Genomic DNA, 20008 nt, shown 5'->3' with positions numbered 1-20008 from the left:
ATTTAGTGAGTGAATTTGAGCAGATGTGAAAAAGAAGTAGACAAAGACAACAAAACTGAGAATGCCAGGTTATTTTTCATAGTAATAAAAAATACAATAATAACAAACCTTAGTGCAAGTGAATTCATGTACTCTCATCTGACCTCTCATTTTGGTTTTAAGATCAAGGAATATAAACATTATTCCTTGAAGGCAATAAAGACTACATTGATGTTTGTTTAAGAACATTAAAGGTAATGATAGTGACAAATCATTTGTATCAAAAGAGAACTTGGGAGCAAAGAACTGGTAGCCATTCTAATAGTCCAGGGGAATTGTGGGAAAAGAAGAAAGCAGTAGGTAAAATCTCATTTCTGATAAGTAAAGAATATAATGGAAGCAAGTGAAGGAAAAATTCAGTATAAGTCCACAATCTATTGTAGGTCTCACAGGACACAGTGAAGGAGTAGTTGGGGGTAGACATCATTGGGAATGGATGGTGTATGATTGACCTGGATTGAGGTGAATTCTGGGGAAGAGAATAGTAAGGAAGGCTTTCTACTTTTGGCAGCAGTTCTGAAAAATAAGACTGAATTAACTCAGCAAACATTTATTAAATATCTGCTATGTGGTTCCAACTTGTCATTTCAGGATTCAGTCATTTTTAAGTCATGTCTGATTTTTCTTTGTGACTCCATTTGTAGTTTTCTTGGCATATGTACTGGAGTGGTTTGCCATTTCCCTCTCCATCTCATTTTATAAGTGAGGATCCGAGGCAAGCAGGTTTAATCAACTTTCTTGGGATCACACAGTTAATCAGTGTCATAGGCCCTGTTTGAATTCATGAAGAGGACTCTACTTGACTCCAGTTTCAGTACTTTTATCTACTGTGCCACGTAGCTGGTCTGTCATTTCTTTGTAGACGATCCCTATTTAGAAAATTCCCTCTTCAAATCAGCAACTGTTCTACAGTTTATTAGTGTTTTCCAGAGTCACACAGACAAGACAAGATGGAATATGAACTCAGGTCAAATGATTTTTTTGATTTTCCATTAATCAGTGCAGTTTTCATGCTGTTAGTTAATGTAGCAAGTATTAGAGCCAAATTAGCCCACATGAATGACATCAGATTGTTTAAAGCTTTACCAACCTTGCTTTTCTCCTTTTGCTGCTTATTAGTTTGAGAACATTTCCACATCATTTTCTTTCTAGTAAAGATTGAGGTTTTGCCTCTTCTCAATCTCTAGTGCTTATGTTTAAATTGTAGTCAAATTAAAAATATAACTTTGTACCATTAGATGAAGATTCCTCATAGGGAAACACTTCAAGAATTTATTGATTCATGAGCTTCTAATATATATATTTTTGTGTGTGACCTGAGGTAGAGTTTTAAGGAGGTTTGAAGAATGATCAACATGGATATTGAAGTCCTCATAAATAAAGAATTGGGGAGGAAAGAAAGATGCTGCTGTGTATTTGCTTCTTCCAGTTTGTTAGTAGTCTTTTGTCTTGATCATGCCTTTGAAATTTGATATAATTTAAATATGATTTAAAGAACTCAGGAAAAATTGGTGATTATTTTCTGGTCCTAATTCCTGGTTCCAGACCCACACATATACTAAAATGCCATTTGCATTTTCTAATATGGTAAATACTAGGATTGCTCATGTTTGACCATGGCCTGATCTGGTAACTGTGGCGTTTACTGTCACTTTATGGAATTGGAATTGCAAGGCCAACGCCGAAGAAGAGGCTGTTTGCTTCTTTCTAGGTACTTTGCCTAGGAATAGGGTAAGTTGCCACCAGGTAAGCGGTGGCTCCTTGGTCATGGTCTTGTAGTCCATACAGCTTGATTTACTCTAGAAGCAATTAACTGATAGACCTTAGCAAGCTTTTTACTTCAATTATCATAAGCTTTTTAAAAATTAAAAACATAACTTCTAAATAGGCAAGCAAACGTATTAAGGAATATAGCATTCTCAAGGAGCAGATTATTTTAGAAAGTATACTCTTAGGACTACCTTTCTTACTAATCTTTAATTAATATAGGCATACCTCAGAAATACTGTGGATGTAGTTCCAGACCACTTCAATAAAGTGAATTTTGCAGTAACAAAGGTCATACGATTTTTTTTAGTTTCCCATGCTTATAAAAGTTATGTTTACATTACATTATAGTCTGCAGTAGCATTACATTTTAAAAATAGTACATACTTTTAATTTCAAAATAATTATTACTAAAAATGCTAATCATCATCTGAGCCTTCTGTCATGATTAACATTTTCCTAACTACAACAAAGAGACAGATGCAGAACTCTGAGCCAGTAACACTTTATTAAAGGATCCATGGCCCCCTCTGATAAAGTGGACCTCAAATGTTCCTCGTGGTCTGAGATCTCATTCTTCCAAGGCCCCGTCAGCTATATCAAATACAAAATAATTTGACATTGATTGGCGTGTGATGCATAAGCTAAAATAAACAATGTGTCAAATAGTCACAAGTTGGGTGAGGCAAGGAATATCTCCACGTAAGATAGAAGGGCTTTTCCTTAATTTAGAAAGGAAGAAATGGTGCAAACTGTCACAGCCAGTGATCTAAATGGCCATAAGATGGTCATCTGTTCCTGTTGGACAGCTGATTGGTCTGGAGGTACAAAAATATTTTGGGGTAGAAATTTTATTTATTTTCATGTAGTTGTGATCTCTACCACACTGGACTTTGTCACTATGACAAGAAAAAACAAGCAAAAAGGACCTTCCTATAATTAAGCAAGTGAACTCAGAACTTTGATATGATTTATCAAATTGATTAATACTCATTGGAAATAGAGTAAGGATTCAAATGAATTATTTCTTCTTATACTTCATTGAATTGTAATCTTCTTGCTGGTAGAAGGTCTTCCATTGATGTTGATGCCTGCTGATTAACCTGGATGGTGGTTGCTGAAGGTTGGGATGGTTATGGCAATTTAGCAAAATAGAAAAGAATGGAATTTGCTGCATTGTTTGACTCTCCTTTCTCTTGAACAATTAGTGGCCATTGTAGGGTGATTAACTGGCCCAGCTTCAATATTGTTGTATCTCAAGGAATAGAATAACTAAAATGTGACACAGACATATAAGTGCATGCTGTTAGAAAAATGGTGCCAACAGATTTGCTCAATGGAGGGTTGCCACAAATCTTCACTTTGTAAAAAAAAAAAATATATTATCTGTATAATGCAATAAAATAAAGTATGCCTATACTTATTGCTTAATCTAATCCAAGCTTTTTACTAGTACTTGAGTAGAATGCTTCTTTCAGGTTGTATTAAGTTTTAACTTAGAATCAAGAATTTTGGAGCATGTTCATGGCTGTGCAACTTCAGGTCCCTTAGTTCCATTGGTTGTACTTTCTCCTCAAACCTGAAAGTTTTATTTATCTATAACTACATTCTGCAAGATAGAAAATTCTCCAGTCTGTCTTTCCACCCAAATTTTGTGTTCTTCTTATTATAGCTCTTTTTAATAATAATAAAAAAAAATTAGTCTAAAGAATACAACTTTTTAGAAATAGAATGGAATATTTCAGATTTCTATCAATGGAAGCAAGATTCAAAACTATCAGTAAAATAGCTAGACCAAGTTTGGTCAGACAGAATATATCTTTCAATTATTTAGACTAATAGAAAAAATTTACAAGTTTACAGGTAAATTATTTTTACAGCTTTAAAAAAAATGCAGAAGCATAGCCAAGATGATAGAGTAGAAGTAGCAGCCCAGTTGAACTTTCCCAAAATTTCCCTCCAAGCAACATTAAAATAATACTTCAAATTGAATTCTGAAGTGGCAAAGCCAATAAAAGATCAGGATAAAACTTTTTGCTAGCCTAAGACAGCTTAGGAGGTTGGCAGGAGAAGTCTGTGATCCTAGAGTTGGGGCCAAAGTAAAGTGCATGCACACTTGTTGTAGACTTTGAAGGTGGCTGCAGAATCCACAAGAGTTTATTTTTAAATAATTACCTGATGGTTTTGGTGATTTCTGTTCCATAGTGTGAAGTTTTTTTATCTCTACTTTGCATAGTTTTCCTTGATATTCTAGATTTTTAGTTGTTCCAAGTGAATTTTGTTATTTTTATCAAATTTAATAAAGCTTCTTCTTGGTAATTTGATTAGTATAGCTTAAAAAGAATATATTAACTCTAGTATTGTCATTTTCATTACTTTAGTATGGCCTACCCATAAGCACTGAATATTACTCATAAGTACTTAAGATTTTTTATGATCATAAAAATCATTAAAATGAAGTATTATGGTATATAATAAGCCTGGTGAAACATTCCTCCTTAAAGTCCTTCTGAAATCCTCTAGTTAGTCATTCCTTAATTCTTCAAACTTTTATTATATGCAAGTATTATTGTATATAATATTATAATATAAGTATTGTATTTAAGATAAGATTGATTTGTGTGATCAGAGGATAATCATAGATGTCAATCTTGAAGGCACTTAATTTGGCCTTTGAGGAATGAAAATAATTTCTGTAAGCATTAGAATAGGGGAATTTATTCTAGACAGAAGGAACAATATGAAAAAAGACATGGGAAATGGGAAAATTTCTTTGGAGAAAGGCAAATAGTCTAGCTTGGCTCAAGTATCGCTTCATTTAAATAAACAGTGATAGAGACAATTTTAAGAGTGCTCTTAGAAGCTTAGGCTTTAGATCACATAAAGCAATTGCCTTTTTTTTTTTTAATGGAGGGAGAATAATATGGAACTTTTTTTTTATTGATTAAATTTATTAATTTTTTGATTAAAATGTTTTTTTAGGGAAATTAGACTACAGTGGATTGAAGGAAGACACAGCCATCAAGAATGACACTCTTAGCTTAATTCCAATATTTAATATAATACATGTGGTTAATAACAGTGGAAATAGAATTATCTAGAGATGGCTGTAAAATAGACCAAGAGAAAGTGTGACATAAGATCAGTAAGATTTGGAAACTTATTCAACGTGACGGAAAGGTCCATCAAGGAACCCTATATTTTAGTTATAAATTAAAGAGATTTTCTTTTCTGCCCATTCACATAGCCTTAAGTCAGTTTGTTCATGTTTTTTCTATATCTGTGGTATTTCCCTATTTGGAAAAGCAATAAATAATATTGTATCTCCCCGTTTATGGAAAACTTATAAAAATTATAAATAAGATTTCATTATAATCCTTATACAAACTTCTTTCATTGTGCAAAATTCTTTTCCAAAAAGCATCTATTTTTGCTTACCCCTTATTTTGTGGTTATAAAGTAATTAGTTGCTCTTTTTAAAATTTTAATACTTCAAAAATCTGTGATTTTTTTTTTTCACAGAGTAGTTGGGAGGGGAAAGGGGAAATTGCCTCTATTGATAATGCCCAAATACCTAGCCCTTAGTAGATAGTTTTAGTAACAACTATTTCCCAAACCCTTATTACCTCCAAATCATATACTGACCAACCTTTCTAAATTTATCTAGCCCAGTCCTCAGATAAAGAATGTGGCAGAATCTAAACCTGTGTCTTTCAGAATTTTTCTTGTCTAGAGTTTGCATGATTAGCATTTTGAATATGACAGTGGATGGAGTAAAAGCAATTCTTAGCTACAATAAAAATTTTCCTTCATTTCCTTTGTGCCTCTCTTTAAAAATATGATTTAGGGCCTTTGTAAGAGCACTAAAAGATAATAGGATAAAACTTTAAATTATAGCAAGTAATCTAGTCCTTAGGAACAGAGGCAATGCAACTAGAATTATAGAGTGTATCATAAACCAGGTTCCCTTAATAATCCCTTCCCTCTACCATCCCTACTTTTGAATCAGGTACAAATGAATCATGAGAATTAATTATGCAAATGAGTCCTACCAACACTTTGGCTATCCCTGCATAGTGGTATGTATGAGCAGTTCTTTTGAATGACGGATCACAAAATGCTTGTGCGTATCTTATCTTTTTATACTAAAGCTTCTTGAAGTCAAGGACTATGTCTTTGGAGCCCCACATCATCTACCACAGTGCCTTGCATGCATGTGGTGGATAAATGGATGGGTATATACATACATGCATGATCTAAAAGTATAGTGGGACCAGATTTTCACTGTTAAAAAAAACATGCAATCAGTCTAGCTCCTGAAATTGGTCAGTCTAGAAATCATTATGTCATCTCCAGATGACATAAAATTAATTTGTGCACTATTTTATTATAGTTTATATTCCTGTATATAATTACCTATAAAAGCAACTGTTAGGTAATGCATATTGAGAAGGTACTAAACAAAAAAATGGAAGGATGGCCAGATAGCATTAAGTATTGTTTTAGACTAAACCATGAGCTCTTTTCATGTTTTAAGAAATAAACTACTTCTTTTTTATTTTCATTATTTAAACTCTATAATTTGATATTATCAAAATAAGTAATTATATACTGCTAACAGTTGGCATGTTTAAAAGGCTTTTCTCCATTGCATAATTTTGTTGATAGTAAATGTTATTTGATAAATATCTTTTGTGAAAAATCATTTTAGTGTTACTTAACATTTTGAGTTTAATTGTATTGAATTAATTTTTAATTTTTCCTTCAATTTTTATGACCTTTAAATTTTATGACCCGTGGTTTTTTACTAAGTGAATGAATTTGAAGCCAAATCAAATTGTTTCATCAAAATTTTTGGACAGTTTTCCAGATCTTTGCCCATGCTTAAAATAACACTTTTCCTCTGCCTTTATAGACTTGAGATTTTTCATTTAATTTTTCCAAAGCAAATGGGAAAAATATAGACTAAAACTCCACTGCATGATAAACAACTGAAAAGCATGTTGAAATATAACAATTCTATTATTTTATAAACTGAGTGCTTATTTCATTCTGAGTCATGCTTTACTACAACAATATAACAATCTGAACAGAGAATTTTTCAGAATACTTGGTAGCCATTTTTTAAAAAAACCATAGTTATTCAGCCTGATTGTCTTTTCATTTTTATAGCCAGTGCATTACCTCCCAGCTAGATGAGCTTCTATGCCCACCTACAACAATAGAGGGAAGAAATGATGAGAAGGCCCTTCTTGATCAACTGGTATCCTTTCTCAGTGGCACAGATGAAACTGAATTGGCTGAACTAGACCGAGCCCTTGGAATTGACAAACTTGTCCAGGTATTTCATAAAACTTGGATTATTTGAAAAATACTGTCCAAATAAAAAGGGAAGATAAGTGATCAAAATTATTAAAACTTTTGTTTCCATGTCATGTTTTATGTAGCTAATTTTGGGGAAATTATCAGACTGTAACATATACAATGGATTATATAATTTCATTGTGGCTTGGAGGTAATCCCAAATTCTGCAAGGGTGTGCCAACAAAGTGATATCTGAATTGCATCTGCCAAGCTAGAGAGGTTTCATGTGAACTGGGAATCAGTCTAACTTGAGTTTGGAGAGAAACCTGTAGCCACAAAGTTAATTGGTTACCATTTGATGATTTTTTTTTTTGACCATAGGAATTCATTAAATTATCTTTTAAGATATGAAGGGATTTCATTTAGCATTCATTTAGCACATACTGACAAAATAAATTCCTAAAGCATTGAGATAATTTGTTTTTAATTGTCATATGTTACTATTTTTCAGTTGATTTCATGTCAGCATTCCATCTCTACAGGCTACTTCTTTCAGTTTAGGGGTTGGTTTGTTTCTTTGTTATTGTTCTGATTTAAGGATCAGTATATCAGAGATTTTAAGATGGAAAAGAACATAGTGTAGAGCTGTGTTTAGATGATTCTTAAACCTGTCCATAACACATCTTATAAAATTTGGTGATTTTTCTTTTATTTAAAGGTTTGTTTGTATTTTCATTCTTTATTATTCCATTTGAAAGCAACATTATACATTTAGGTAGCAAGTAACCAAAGATGTTCAAGAAGCATTTTCTGGAACATATACTGTACTCAGACCAAAGATGATAATGTTAACAAATGTAACTAAACAAAAATATCACATATTAGAAATTCAGTTTCAAATTGACTTTGGTTCACTTTATAACAGGGAGGTGGATTGGAAGTATTGACAGAAAGATTTCAACCGCAACAATCAACACCACCTTTAATGATGGAGGAAAGGTCTAGCCTATATTCGCAGCCTTACTCTTCAGCTTCACCTACTGCAAATCTCCCTGGTCCTTTCCAAGGCATGATTAGGCAAAAACCTTCCATGGGAACCATGCCAGTTCAAGTACCACCACCTCGAGGAGCTTTTCCTACTAATATGAGCATGCAGCCTCGCCAGACTCTGAACAGGCCTCCAGCTGCTCCCAACCAACTTAGACTTCAACTGCAACAAAGGTTGCAGGGACAGCAGCAGGTAAGTGGTGTTGTTTGATGGTGGGTTCTTTATTCTAAATGTGAGGACGCTTCACAGCTCTTTCTGTGATACAAAAACAGCTGCTGTAATGTTGCAAAGATGCCCATACAATGTTTATCAAAGAAAAATATTATCTTTATCTTGGCCTAAACCCTAACTAAGGAACTTCTTTTTCTCTTTTGTCCCCCAATCAATGACTCGGGCAGAAGAACCATTAAGAGTTTTGCCCCCCCCCCCCCCCCAAAAAAAAAAAAGTTAATTGATTTTATTTATTCTAGTTTTGTTAATTTTGTTTCAAGAAGAAAAAAAAATAAAACTTTTTACTTTTTTTTTTTTTAATTAAGAGAAGGTACCCACAAAACTATGCAATAAATGCTACAAGTAGTAACACTTTTTTGGTTCCTTATTTATATCCTTTTAAGAATAAGTAATTATAAAAGGGAAAATGAAAAGAAGAAAAAGAAAGAAATGAAGATGAAGAGAGCAATGTGATGGGGGACCAGGAATAGTGGGAATTAATATTTAGGGTTTCTCTTAAAAAGAAAAAACAAAGAAAACAATATGAAATGGGTGTGAATTAGAAATAAATTATTCTAGTCTAATTCTTTATTCATCTTGAGTAAGGACATTCAAATTAGTGGACACTGAACTTTAATGGACTAACTCACTTTTCTTTATTAAACAAGTCTTATTGAGGTAGTCAGAAAGCCATGTAATTCCTAGTCTCAGTGCATTACTTGAGGGAAAAGTTAAGTATCATAGTTAGGTGCTAAACAGAACACGCCTCATGTTCCAAAGAATATTAAAGAAGATTGATAGGCAGTAGTAATTAGCAAGACTCCAATTATTACAAGAAGAAAGATTTACATTACAGTTGTTGTACATATCCTAAGTAATACAGAAATTACCGCATGTAGTATTATATATACTGATATAAATTAGAAGACCTCTTGTCTTTTTGGATTAAATTTCAAGTTTATGACAGACTATCTATAAAGATTTATAAAACCATCACTTAATAATCCTAACTGCTGGTTCATAGAAATGAATGAGTGCACAAAAAACTCTTGAAAGTTAGTGCTCCTTCATATTCATCTTCAGGGATAATAACATTTGAGTTACAATTTGCTTAAAATATGAGAGAAACCCTTAGCTTTGCATTCATATTTTCATCTAATAAACTCTTAGCCACAGTTTCTCAGGAGATAATACTTTTGTTATACTCTGCCCAAGTCATACCCTACCTGAAATATTTTGTCCAGTGCAAGGGTACTACATATTAAAATGTTCATTGACAAGTGGAATATGTCCAGAAGAGAGTAAAGAGAATGGTGTAGAGACCTGACATTTTCAAAGAATTGTCTTGTGAGAAAAAGTTTTAAACTTGATCCCAGAAAGCAAAATTAAGACCTATGGGTAGAAATTAAAAGGGGTTAGGTCTCACTCAATATTAAGTAAAATTTCCTTACAATTGGAGCTTTTCAAAAACAATGTCAGAAGGTAGCAAGTTCCCCTTCAGCAGAGAGGCTTCAAGCAGAGACTAGATGAGCACTTGTGTTTAGCTGAGTGCAACAAATTCTTTGTATGTGCCATAGACTAAGGATATTATGATAAAGTTAAACAATGTCGTACCTCAAAGAACTTAGTTAGTTTGGATTCTTGTAAATAGAACTCATGCTTTGAGTAAAAGTTGGCTTAGGTGACATTTGAATTTCCTTGTAAATCTTTGTAAAGCAATTCTGTGAATGGTAATCACAAAGAATTGTCGTTACCTTAAAATTCTAGCAGATAAGAAATTGAAAGTATAATTTTCATCTCTATCCAATAAAAAAGTTATAAGAATGGAAAAGAAAAATATGAGTAGGGAAATTTCACACTATGTCCCACAAAAAGATCTAGTCCATAGTTTATGATACTAGGAGATTGTCTTCAAGTAAAAGTATACCTATGAAGACTGGGTAAAAAAATAAAGCTATTTTGAATGAGAGGCTTGAAAAATCTATATTTTTAAAGTATTTTAAAATTCACTATTTTTAAAGAGTATAACTTGTGAAATCTTGATTGAGTCCCTTAATCTCCTTGGACTTAAATTTCTTTATCTGTTTAAATGAAGATGTTAGTGAGGTGGTCTCTGAAATCACTTTCACTTCTAGATCTGTAATTCTTTTAACTCACATGGCCACTATACCTTAGTGTTTTCGAAACACTCATCTCAAACTTCCCTGTGAAATAGAATGTTAGTATGGATTTTGAGAAGGGAGAAAACAAAATTGCAAAACAGTTGATAATATAAAAGACATGCAAACAATTACCTTAGCACAACTGAAATATGCTCAAGGGAAAATAACAAGGAACTCAGTTAAGAACAATATTTATAGCTTCTTCTGTCTGTAGAGATAAGACATATATACTAACTCTTAAGTAAACATGGTCTCATAGTTATCATTGATTTTGGTGGTAGAGGGATGGAATTCTTTGGCATATAGTAATCATAATATTTTGTTCCCGTAAGTTCTCAAAATTACAAATATTTTTAGATATATGTCTAGATGTATTTACATATTTCATTTTTCAAAAACACAAGTATAGGATTATGATTATTATTTCTTCCAGGAAACCTGGCTTGTCAAATTCATGTGGGGGAAAAAATGATTTTTTTTTTTTGCTATAGACTTTATGCATTAATAAAAGCTAAAACAATCTTAGAATATATTGTTAGCATATATGTTATTAAAATAATAATCCCATTGTATTTTGTGTAATTATTAGCTATAGCTAAACATTTATATTTATGTAGCACTTAAAGTTTAACAGGCACTGTGTTAAGTGCTTTGAATATATTATCTCATTTAATCCCTCTTACAACAACCCTGAGAATTAGGTGCTATGATATCTGTTTTACAGATGAGTAAGCTAGGGCAGACAGAGGTTTAGAGACTGGACCATAGTTATACAGCTAATAAATATCTGAGACTGGATTTGAACTCAAATTTTCCTGAGTCCAAGCCTGGTGTTCTATCCACTGCACCAGCTCTACCTAACCTTAAGTTAGGCTGTATAGTTAGATTATATAGACTGCTTATTCATTTTTCACATCATATTTTTAAAGGGTAATTGCCAAACTGGAAGGCATAGAGAATGTCAGCCAGGATGATGAGGGGAATGAACCATAAGCCCTTGCTGAAAGTGGACCCTGTATTTGCTGATGTTGGGGAAGCTAAGATTTGTGTCTTACTTGAGCTTGGGAATTCTGAGTCCCAACAGAGTTAGTCATTTAGGTATGAATCCCTTCCAGCACAAACTAAGTGAAATCCTGGGAGTTATGGACCATTGAGATGATAAAGATTGGTGAATCAGCCTAGATTGGAAAAATGAGAGTCATAGATCTTCTGACCCTGTCTACATTGGGATCCAGGTTATAAGCAGTTGCTGTACTTCCAGCTTGAGTAGGATAAGAAGGAGGAAGCAAATAGGTGTTAGAAATGTGTAAAATATGAAGGGTAAATTGTTCAGCTTGGAAAAGAGAAAACTTACAGAAGACAATTATTTTTATATATGTCAAGTACACATGAAAAGGATTTTTTTTTCCTACTTTGCACCAGAAGACAAAACCAATAACTTATTGAGAGTTGAAAATTTATAGAGAGGTAGATTTTGATTTCACATTAAAAAAAAGAAGTCTCTAATAACTAGACCCTTCTAGCAATAAAATGGCTGCCTGATGAAATAATGAGCTCCTTATCAGTGGCAAAAAGTCATGTGATGTGATCCCTTGTATGTATCCCCTTATTTCCACTACATTTTTATTCAGGCCCTCATCATTTTATCTTGATTGTTGCAGAAGTCTTCTAATTGTTCTCTAGTCCATGCTCCATACACCTGCCAAAAGTTATTTTCCTAGAGAAAAAAAAATCTGGTTATATTATCTTCCTATTCAATCTTCATTGATTCTATATTATTTCTGTAATCAAATATAAACTTCTTTATTGGGCATTTAAAGCTCTTCACAGCCTGACCCCTTCCTACCTCTTAAATCTTCTTACATATTACTCACTTCCAAATACAATATGAACTAGCCATTCTGTTCTACTTATTGTTCCTTGCATGTTATGATCCATCTTCCTTCTCCTACCCTTTGCACTTTTTGGCACCCAATTTGGAAAATTCTTTTTCCTCACTCTTATCTCTTAGACTTCCTGTTTTTGTTCAAGAATCAAATGAAATACCACCTACCTAACAGACCTGTCCTGGTCTCCCCAGCCTTCCCTTCCCCTGCTTAGTATGTGTTTTGTGTATACTTTTAAAAATACATGTTGTCTTCTCTGTGGGATATAAGCTTCTTGAGGATACAGATAGTTTTTACTTTACATTTCTATCATCAGCATTTGTATAGTCACATAGTAAGCACTTAATAAAAGCTTGGCATGGTAGGGTTTTTTTTTTTTAACCTTACATGTTTGTGTTTGGGGATCTATGGATAAACTAGATAATGTCAAACACTGATGAGCAAATGGTTTTGAGTTCAAAGAAATTAATTAAAGAACACTGTGGTTTAGAAAAGTTAATGAGAGCTTCATGTAAGAAATAGGTTTTCAATCAGTCTGTGAAGAACGAGTAGGATTTGAAAAGATAGAATAAAAAAGAGAAAGATATTTCAAGTAATAGGCCTAACAGTAAAAGAATGCCCAGGGTATATTTTGGGAGACAATGTCTAAACCATTTTATTTGGAATAGAATGCTTGTATTAGAGATTACCTCTTAAATATATTCTGTGCAAAAAAAAAAATAGATTATTACTTTTATTTTCAACCTTCGAAGTTTTCTTTTTTTAAATAGTCTTATTTTATCATTTAATAAAAAAGTAATGATTTTGGTTTTAGAAACAATCTGTGGAGTTTTGGAAATGTCCACTACCATCTGAAATTATATTCAATTATGAGAAATTATTATTTTCTGCAACATTAGTTTTGCTGCATTTTACATTGAATGACAGTTACTTTTGTCCATGTTTTTGTTTCTTAAAACTTTCTCCCCAATTCATATCCAGTTTATTTATCAGCTTAGGGTCTAATAGACAATCCCTTCCTTCTACAAATCAAAACAAAAATAAACCTTCAGTGAATAATTCTTTCTAAGATAAGTTGGTGATTGATTGTATGCAGCTTTCATTCTATGTTTATATCTTTATATACTCCTCTCTGGAAGGAATATTTACAATGGTTCATGATGGGGAAAGATCATTCTGGAAAATAGGCATCTATATAAACTTTAAGAATACTTGTTTCTAAGGTAGGATGAAGGGCTGTTCACAGTTGATACTTAGCTTCTGACCTAGTGAGATAACTTCTTCAGAATAAACCATGGTCTATTCTCTCTGATAGTTTGCATTTTTTTTTTTTTTTACTTCTCTCAAGTTAAGGAATGCTTTTCAGCCCTTTTAGAAATATCAGCATGAACTGAATTAAAGATTTTAAAGATTGATGAGATCTCAAAGAACATATTGTCCCATTCCCTCATTTCAGTTGAATGATGAAGGGCAGTGGTCTTTTTATTTTCAAAAATTTTTTTTCAAAATATATGTAAAAATAATTTCCAGCATTCACTTTTGTAAAACCCTGTGTTTTTTTTTCCCCTTTCTTCCCCTCACTCTCTCTCCTAGAAGCAAGCAATCCAATATAGGTTAAATATGTGCAATTCTTCTGTATGTATTTCCACATTTATCATGCTGCACAAGAAAAATCAGATCAAAAAGGGAAAAAAAAAAAGAAAGAAAAAAAAGCAAGTAAACAACAGCAATAGCAAATAAATACTATGTTGTGATCCACATTCAGTCCTCACAGTCCCCTTTCTGGATGCAGATAGCTGTCTCCATCACAAGTCTTTTGGAATTGGCCTGAGTCACTTAATTTTTGAAAAGAGACACATCCATCAGAATTAATCGTCATATAATTTTGTTGGTGGTATGTACAGTGTTCTCTTGGTTCTACTCAACTTCACTTAGTGTCAGTAAGGAGAAAAGGAAAAAAGGGCAAATAATGTGATCTTTTTCTAGATTCACTTCCTAATGAAACCACATGCAAAATTTATATATTTAACATATATAGGTCTCCTGTTAAAGGTGGCATTTTAACTTCCTATTAAAGGAAGTCAGGGGAGCCAGAAAGAAGACATGAGGGTAGGAGAACATTCCAGTCTTAGGGGACAGAAAGGAGAAGAGAGTAAATTGTAATGCGATTGCAAAGGTAGGAAAGAGCCAGCTTGTGAAGGACTTTAAAACTGATTTTTATATTTGATCCTGTGGAGTTTATTAAGTAAGAAGGTAGCATGATCACAGCTGTGTTTTAGGTAAATCATGTTGTCAGCAGAGTGGAGCATAAATTGGAATTTATGACTAATCATAACCCTGTTCTAATCATTCAGATATGATATTTTTTGGACTTATACCAACATGGTAATTGTGTGACTGGAGATGAGGTAAGCAAGAAACATATTAACAGCATAGTTAACCAGGCTTAGTAGATTGGCTTTATGAATGAGAAGTTGAAGATGACACCATGTTTATTTATCTGGAAAACTATGAGAATAATAGGTCCATAATAGTAACAGGGAAGTTTCAAAAGGAGGATGGGTTAGGAGAAAAGATGATTAGCTCAGTTTTGGACATGCGGTGTTTAAGATGCCTATGGGACATCTCTTCCATATGTCCAAAGATATTCAATGAGGTAAGACCACATGTGGCTCATGAGACTAAGGCTGGAATATGTAGCGATCTCTGATATGTATTACAAAATTTATAATCATTTGTGTAGAGATTATAATTGAACTCATGGGAACTAATGAGCTCATGAAGCAAGATGATTTAGAGAAAAGAGACAGCCTGAGATAATCTCTTGGAAGACACAGTTAATGGGCATGACTAACGAACCAGAGAGGAACAATGTTATCAAAACCTAAAAAAAGAGAGAACGTATTGGAAAAAAGTCAGACTACATGGAGGAATAGGTCCAGAATTGAAAAAAGACCATTAGTTTTATCAAAAGATCACTGGTAGCTTTAGAGAGTACAGTTCCTGTTGAATGATGGGATTGAAAGCCATATTGCAGAATTTTGAAAAAATTAAAAGGATAGGAAGTGGAGAAACAATAACAATGTGCATTTGTGTGGACAGAGTGTTTTTGGGGAGAAGCATAGTGCTTTGGAAAAATCACTTGAAGTCACTGAGTTTGTTTTAGCTGCTCTTTACTACCTGTGTGAGGTAGGTGGAGGAAGGAGAAAGTTGGATTGTGGGGATGACTTTTACAATTCTTTCCAGATCCAGTTCTGATTTTCTCAAATTTTGTCCTTTTAAAAGTCATGAAATACTTCTATTTACTTGGCTACATTCTTCTGTTTGTACACTGGGTTTTTAGTAAGTGTTGGATATTTACTCTTTTTTGGCAAATAGGTTTGGCAAAAGCAATATTTAATTTTGCTTAACCAAGCAGTTTAAATTAAATGTCCCTACTAACTCTACATAATGTTTGCTTGTAGCAGTGTAGTTATTTCATTTTCTCCCTGTCTTTCTCCAGTTGATACACCAAAATCGGCAGGCTATCTTAAACCAGTTTGCAGCATCTGCCCCCGTTGGCATTAATATGAGGTCAGGCATTCAACAACAGATCACACCACAGGTAATGATGGAAAAGTACATGTTGTTAGCATTTATCAACCTAGAGTTGTGGTTTTCAAAGTGTGGCTTGGGCTGGTCTCTAATGGTAATGGTGTTTCTAATATAATTTTTTCTGGTGTTTACAAATAATTGTATCATCTCTCCTTGTTGTTTGATCACATGCAGAACCATTCTTATTTCTGGTGAAGTTGTTTGGTTTTGGGGTGGGGGTTTGGTTTGGCAAATAGGAGTAGGCAGAAGAGTTCATTTTTACCCCTTTTGGGGGAGAGATGAGGCAAGAGGGACAGCCCTATATTTTTACAGATAAAAAGAATTCCTGATGAGGGGACTCCTATCTCCTACCACTGAGTTACATGGGGAACTGAGAATATAAGAAACTTGACTACAACATGTGTCCAGTGTGAGACATCTTCCCAATGCTGGGACCAGCATTTGCTGGTTTATTTGCTATGCAATGGTGACTTTCATTTTTAAGTCAAAAAATTCCAGTGCCACAACTGAAAGAATATGAACATTTCTATCACTGAATTTTACCATTTCAAAAAATGAAGGAATCTTATGGCCAATTTAAAGAAACATTTTAATCTTTTTGATGAATCTTGCTTCTTGTTTTGTTTTTGAGTTTAGATGGCAGAGTTATAAAAAAATGATTATGTGCTCTAGGAATAAGCAAGCTGATATTTTAAATTATTTTGAGTGATACTCTGTGAAAACTAGTCTGTCAGGTACAATTCTAAAGTGTGTGTGGGGGGGGCACGCATGTGTGCACACATGCTCATTCATCTATTATACTTCTCCACAAAGGTCCTGCTTTAGTGCCTCATGGAGGTGATTCTGATCTGGACACTAAATAACTCTGTGATCCTGACAAAATTACTTAACATCTCTCAGCCATAATTTCCTCCTAGGAAAAATGGAGCTAAATATAGCATTTACCTCATTTGGCTACTTATAAGTATCAAGTGAGATATTTATATAAAGCAAACTCATGTATGATAAATAAATGTGAATTATAATTATTATTATTATTAAAGACTGTGCCAATAGAGTGTAATCACTGACAGATTCTTTCATCCTGGAAAAGCTTCAGGTACATGCTCAAAGGCAGACTGAGTCTGCTTTCTAAGGGCCTGACTTGCTATGCATGGATAGCCTCATTACCAATTCATCACCAAACATTGAATAATTATTTGCTTGTGGCAACCCATGAAACAGAAAATTATGACAGTTTTATGGTGTTCCCTTCCATTTCTGTAGTGACAGTGGCAGAATGGCCAGAAAAGGAAAGTGAAGAATAGAAAATGCTATGAATTACAGGGTTTATAGAATATCTACATATATTAATTTACTGGTTGGCACTACAACATCTTTATAGAAAAAAGAGGTAAATACAATACCAAAAGATATGATTAATAATATCTGTCTTGACATTGCCAAGTGCTGGGAAAACAAATATATAAATAAAAAGGTAATCCTTGCAGAAAAACAATACATAAAAGTGACTAGAAGGATAGTAGAGAGAATAATGAACTTCTGGTTTGGTGCCCTATGGAGCATTATAGACAAAGTGCTAGGGAAACAGAGATCCTGAACTCTCCTTAAAATGAAGATTCTAGAAGGAACCAACCCAGGAGAGTGGCAGAGAGATGGAGTGAGCTTCTAGGACAAAGAGGTTTCTGGAACATTATAGAGAAAATTCCAGAGTTGCAACCTAAAGAAAAATAAAGAAATGGGTGACCTGGATCCCTTTCTTAAAATGGAATTTCTTTTTTTTTTTTTTTTTTTTTTTAATTTTTTTAAATTTTTTAAAATTTATTTTGCAATTACATGTAAAATTTTTTAACCCAACCTCACCAACTGTGTCTTAATGTTCCAGTTTTCCCACATTCTTTCCACCATTTATCAGAATAATTTGATAGATATGAGATGATATCTCAGAGTTGTTTTAATTTGTATTTCTCAATCAAAACACTTCTTCATATGCCTATAGAAAGCTTTGATTTCTTCATCTGAAAATTGATTGTTCATATCCTTTGACCATTTATCAATTTGGCATTGGCTTGTATTCTTATAAATTTCACTCAGTTCTCTAGATATTCGGGAAATGAGGCTTTTATCAGAGAGACTTGCTGTGAAAATTGTTTCCCAGAGAGACTTGCTGTGAAAATTGTTTCCCAGCTTTCTACTTTCTACTTTACTTCTAATCTTATTTGCATTGCTTTTGTTTGTACAAAAGCTTTTTAATTTAATATAATCAAAATTATCTATTTTGCATTTCATAATAGTCTATCTCTTGTTTGATCATGAATTTTTCCTAGGTAGACTATTTCTTGATTTTCTAATTTGCTTATGGTATTATTGTTTTATATCTTAAATCATGCACCCATTTTGACCTCATCATGGTATATGAGATGTTGGTACCTTGTTTATGTCCTATAGTTTTCCAGTTTTACCAGCAGTTTTTGTCAAATAGTGAGTTCTTATCCTGTTATATTATGCTTATATCTTATACTTTTTAGTGACTTTACAACATTCACTTTTGATTGTTTTGTGGTTGTTCTCTCCATTTATATTGATATAATTATTTTAAAATTTGATTGTGATTGTCCTTACACTTAGTGGAATCATGGGGCAAATCACTGAACATCTTTGTGCTTTATTTTCCTCACCTGTTTTTAAAAAAAGAGATAATAATACTTAATTAGCTTAGAGCTATCGGGTGTTTGCTTCATAAACAATTTGAATATATGTATGAACTATTATTTCTTCTTTGCTTTTTCCAATTTTTGAACTTGGAGCTATCATGTTTACTGTGCCTCTTTAAAAATCACGACTTACTGTGTAAGTGAAGTATTAAATGCTTTATTTTAAGATAGAGATTTTCATGGAATGCGTTTCGTTGGGAAGAGAGTCTACTTTGAACTGTTTCCACCATCACTACATTAATGATTATGGGGACTGGACATTCATTAAAGGCTTCAATGCTTTCTAACTCCATCAGATCTTTTATTGTTGTCCCATTTTGCCTTGATTTCCAGCATAGAGTATTTCTGTTAACTCTGAACTAAAATTGGAGAATATTACTTAAAGATTAACTTTTGAGGTTCAGATATCAATATATCTGACAATATAATATAATATGCCTACCAAATAAAAACATCAACTTATTTTCATGGCATTTTAACAGTTTGCAAAGTATTTTATATTACTTGATCCTCACAACAATCTCTTGGAAGCAAGTCCAAGTTTATAGGTGTTATTACTGAGGAAATGGAAATAAGTTAAATAAATGGTGGTCTAGATTGCTGCCAAAGTGTGATTCCAGATTTTATTCTTTTGGCTACAGACTTTCGGCTATAACTGCTCCTCATGCATGAAAAGGGAGGGCAGTTGTTACTACACATTTGTAATAAGGTCTATAATAGTCTCTGCATTTAAGAATTAAATAAGAGTGAGGTTACCAAATCTTGCAGAACACCAAATGACACTTTCTCTTTCCCCTAGAATATCCACACTGTGTGTTTCTCTATCACACCAAATATATTAACCTACAATTTACCAGACAGTAATGTAATTTGTTTAGAAAAAGCCAGTGGTAGTAGTTGGAAAAGGAGGTCAGGAGGAGGGAATGTGGTGACAGAGTAGGAAATAGGAGCAGTATTAATGATTGTGATAGTAGTAGTAATAGTCTTCTCCTCCTCCTCCTTGTCCTCCATTTGTGTTAACGTATGTCCAGAGTCTGATCTCTCAATTCTAGAAGTCCTGAACTTGAATGATTAGTTAGCTCATCTAGTGTGGATTATAGGGAAATAAGCTCACTCTATTTAAATTCATACAAGACTTATTTATATCAGAAAATTATGTTCCATTCCCATCTCTCACAAGTAATTTGGAAATGGAGTGCTCATAATAGGACAAGCTTTAATTTCAGTTGAGCTGTATGATTTAAATCACTTTGTCTAAATATTGATAATTTCCCCTGTAGCATT

At 33.2% G+C, this 20008-nt stretch overlaps 1 protein-coding gene across 7 annotated transcripts in view; it reads left to right on the top strand.

Moving 5' to 3' along the window:
* The window catches only part of NCOA1 (nuclear receptor coactivator 1), a 168142-nt gene that overhangs the window by 126192 nt on the left and 21942 nt on the right, over positions 1–20008 (top strand). For 6 of the 7 annotated variants that reach the window (XM_031951446.1, XM_031951448.1, XM_023494581.2 and 3 more), the window contains 3 exons: positions 6979–7147; positions 8036–8350; positions 15919–16020. In XM_031951446.1, coding sequence (XP_031807306.1) covers positions 6979–7147; positions 8036–8350; positions 15919–16020 — 586 coding nt within the window. The remainder of the gene's footprint in view (positions 1–6978; positions 7148–8035; positions 8351–15918; positions 16021–20008) is intronic. The other variant, XM_012539824.3, reaches the window with a different exon arrangement.

The sequence above is a fragment of the Sarcophilus harrisii genome, chromosome 2 (assembly GCF_902635505.1).
Source record: "Sarcophilus harrisii chromosome 2, mSarHar1.11, whole genome shotgun sequence".
Taxonomy (NCBI): Eukaryota; Metazoa; Chordata; class Mammalia; order Dasyuromorphia; family Dasyuridae; genus Sarcophilus; species Sarcophilus harrisii.
The sequence above is the reverse complement of the archived record's forward strand: the minus strand, read 5'-3'. Positions and strand labels throughout refer to the sequence as shown.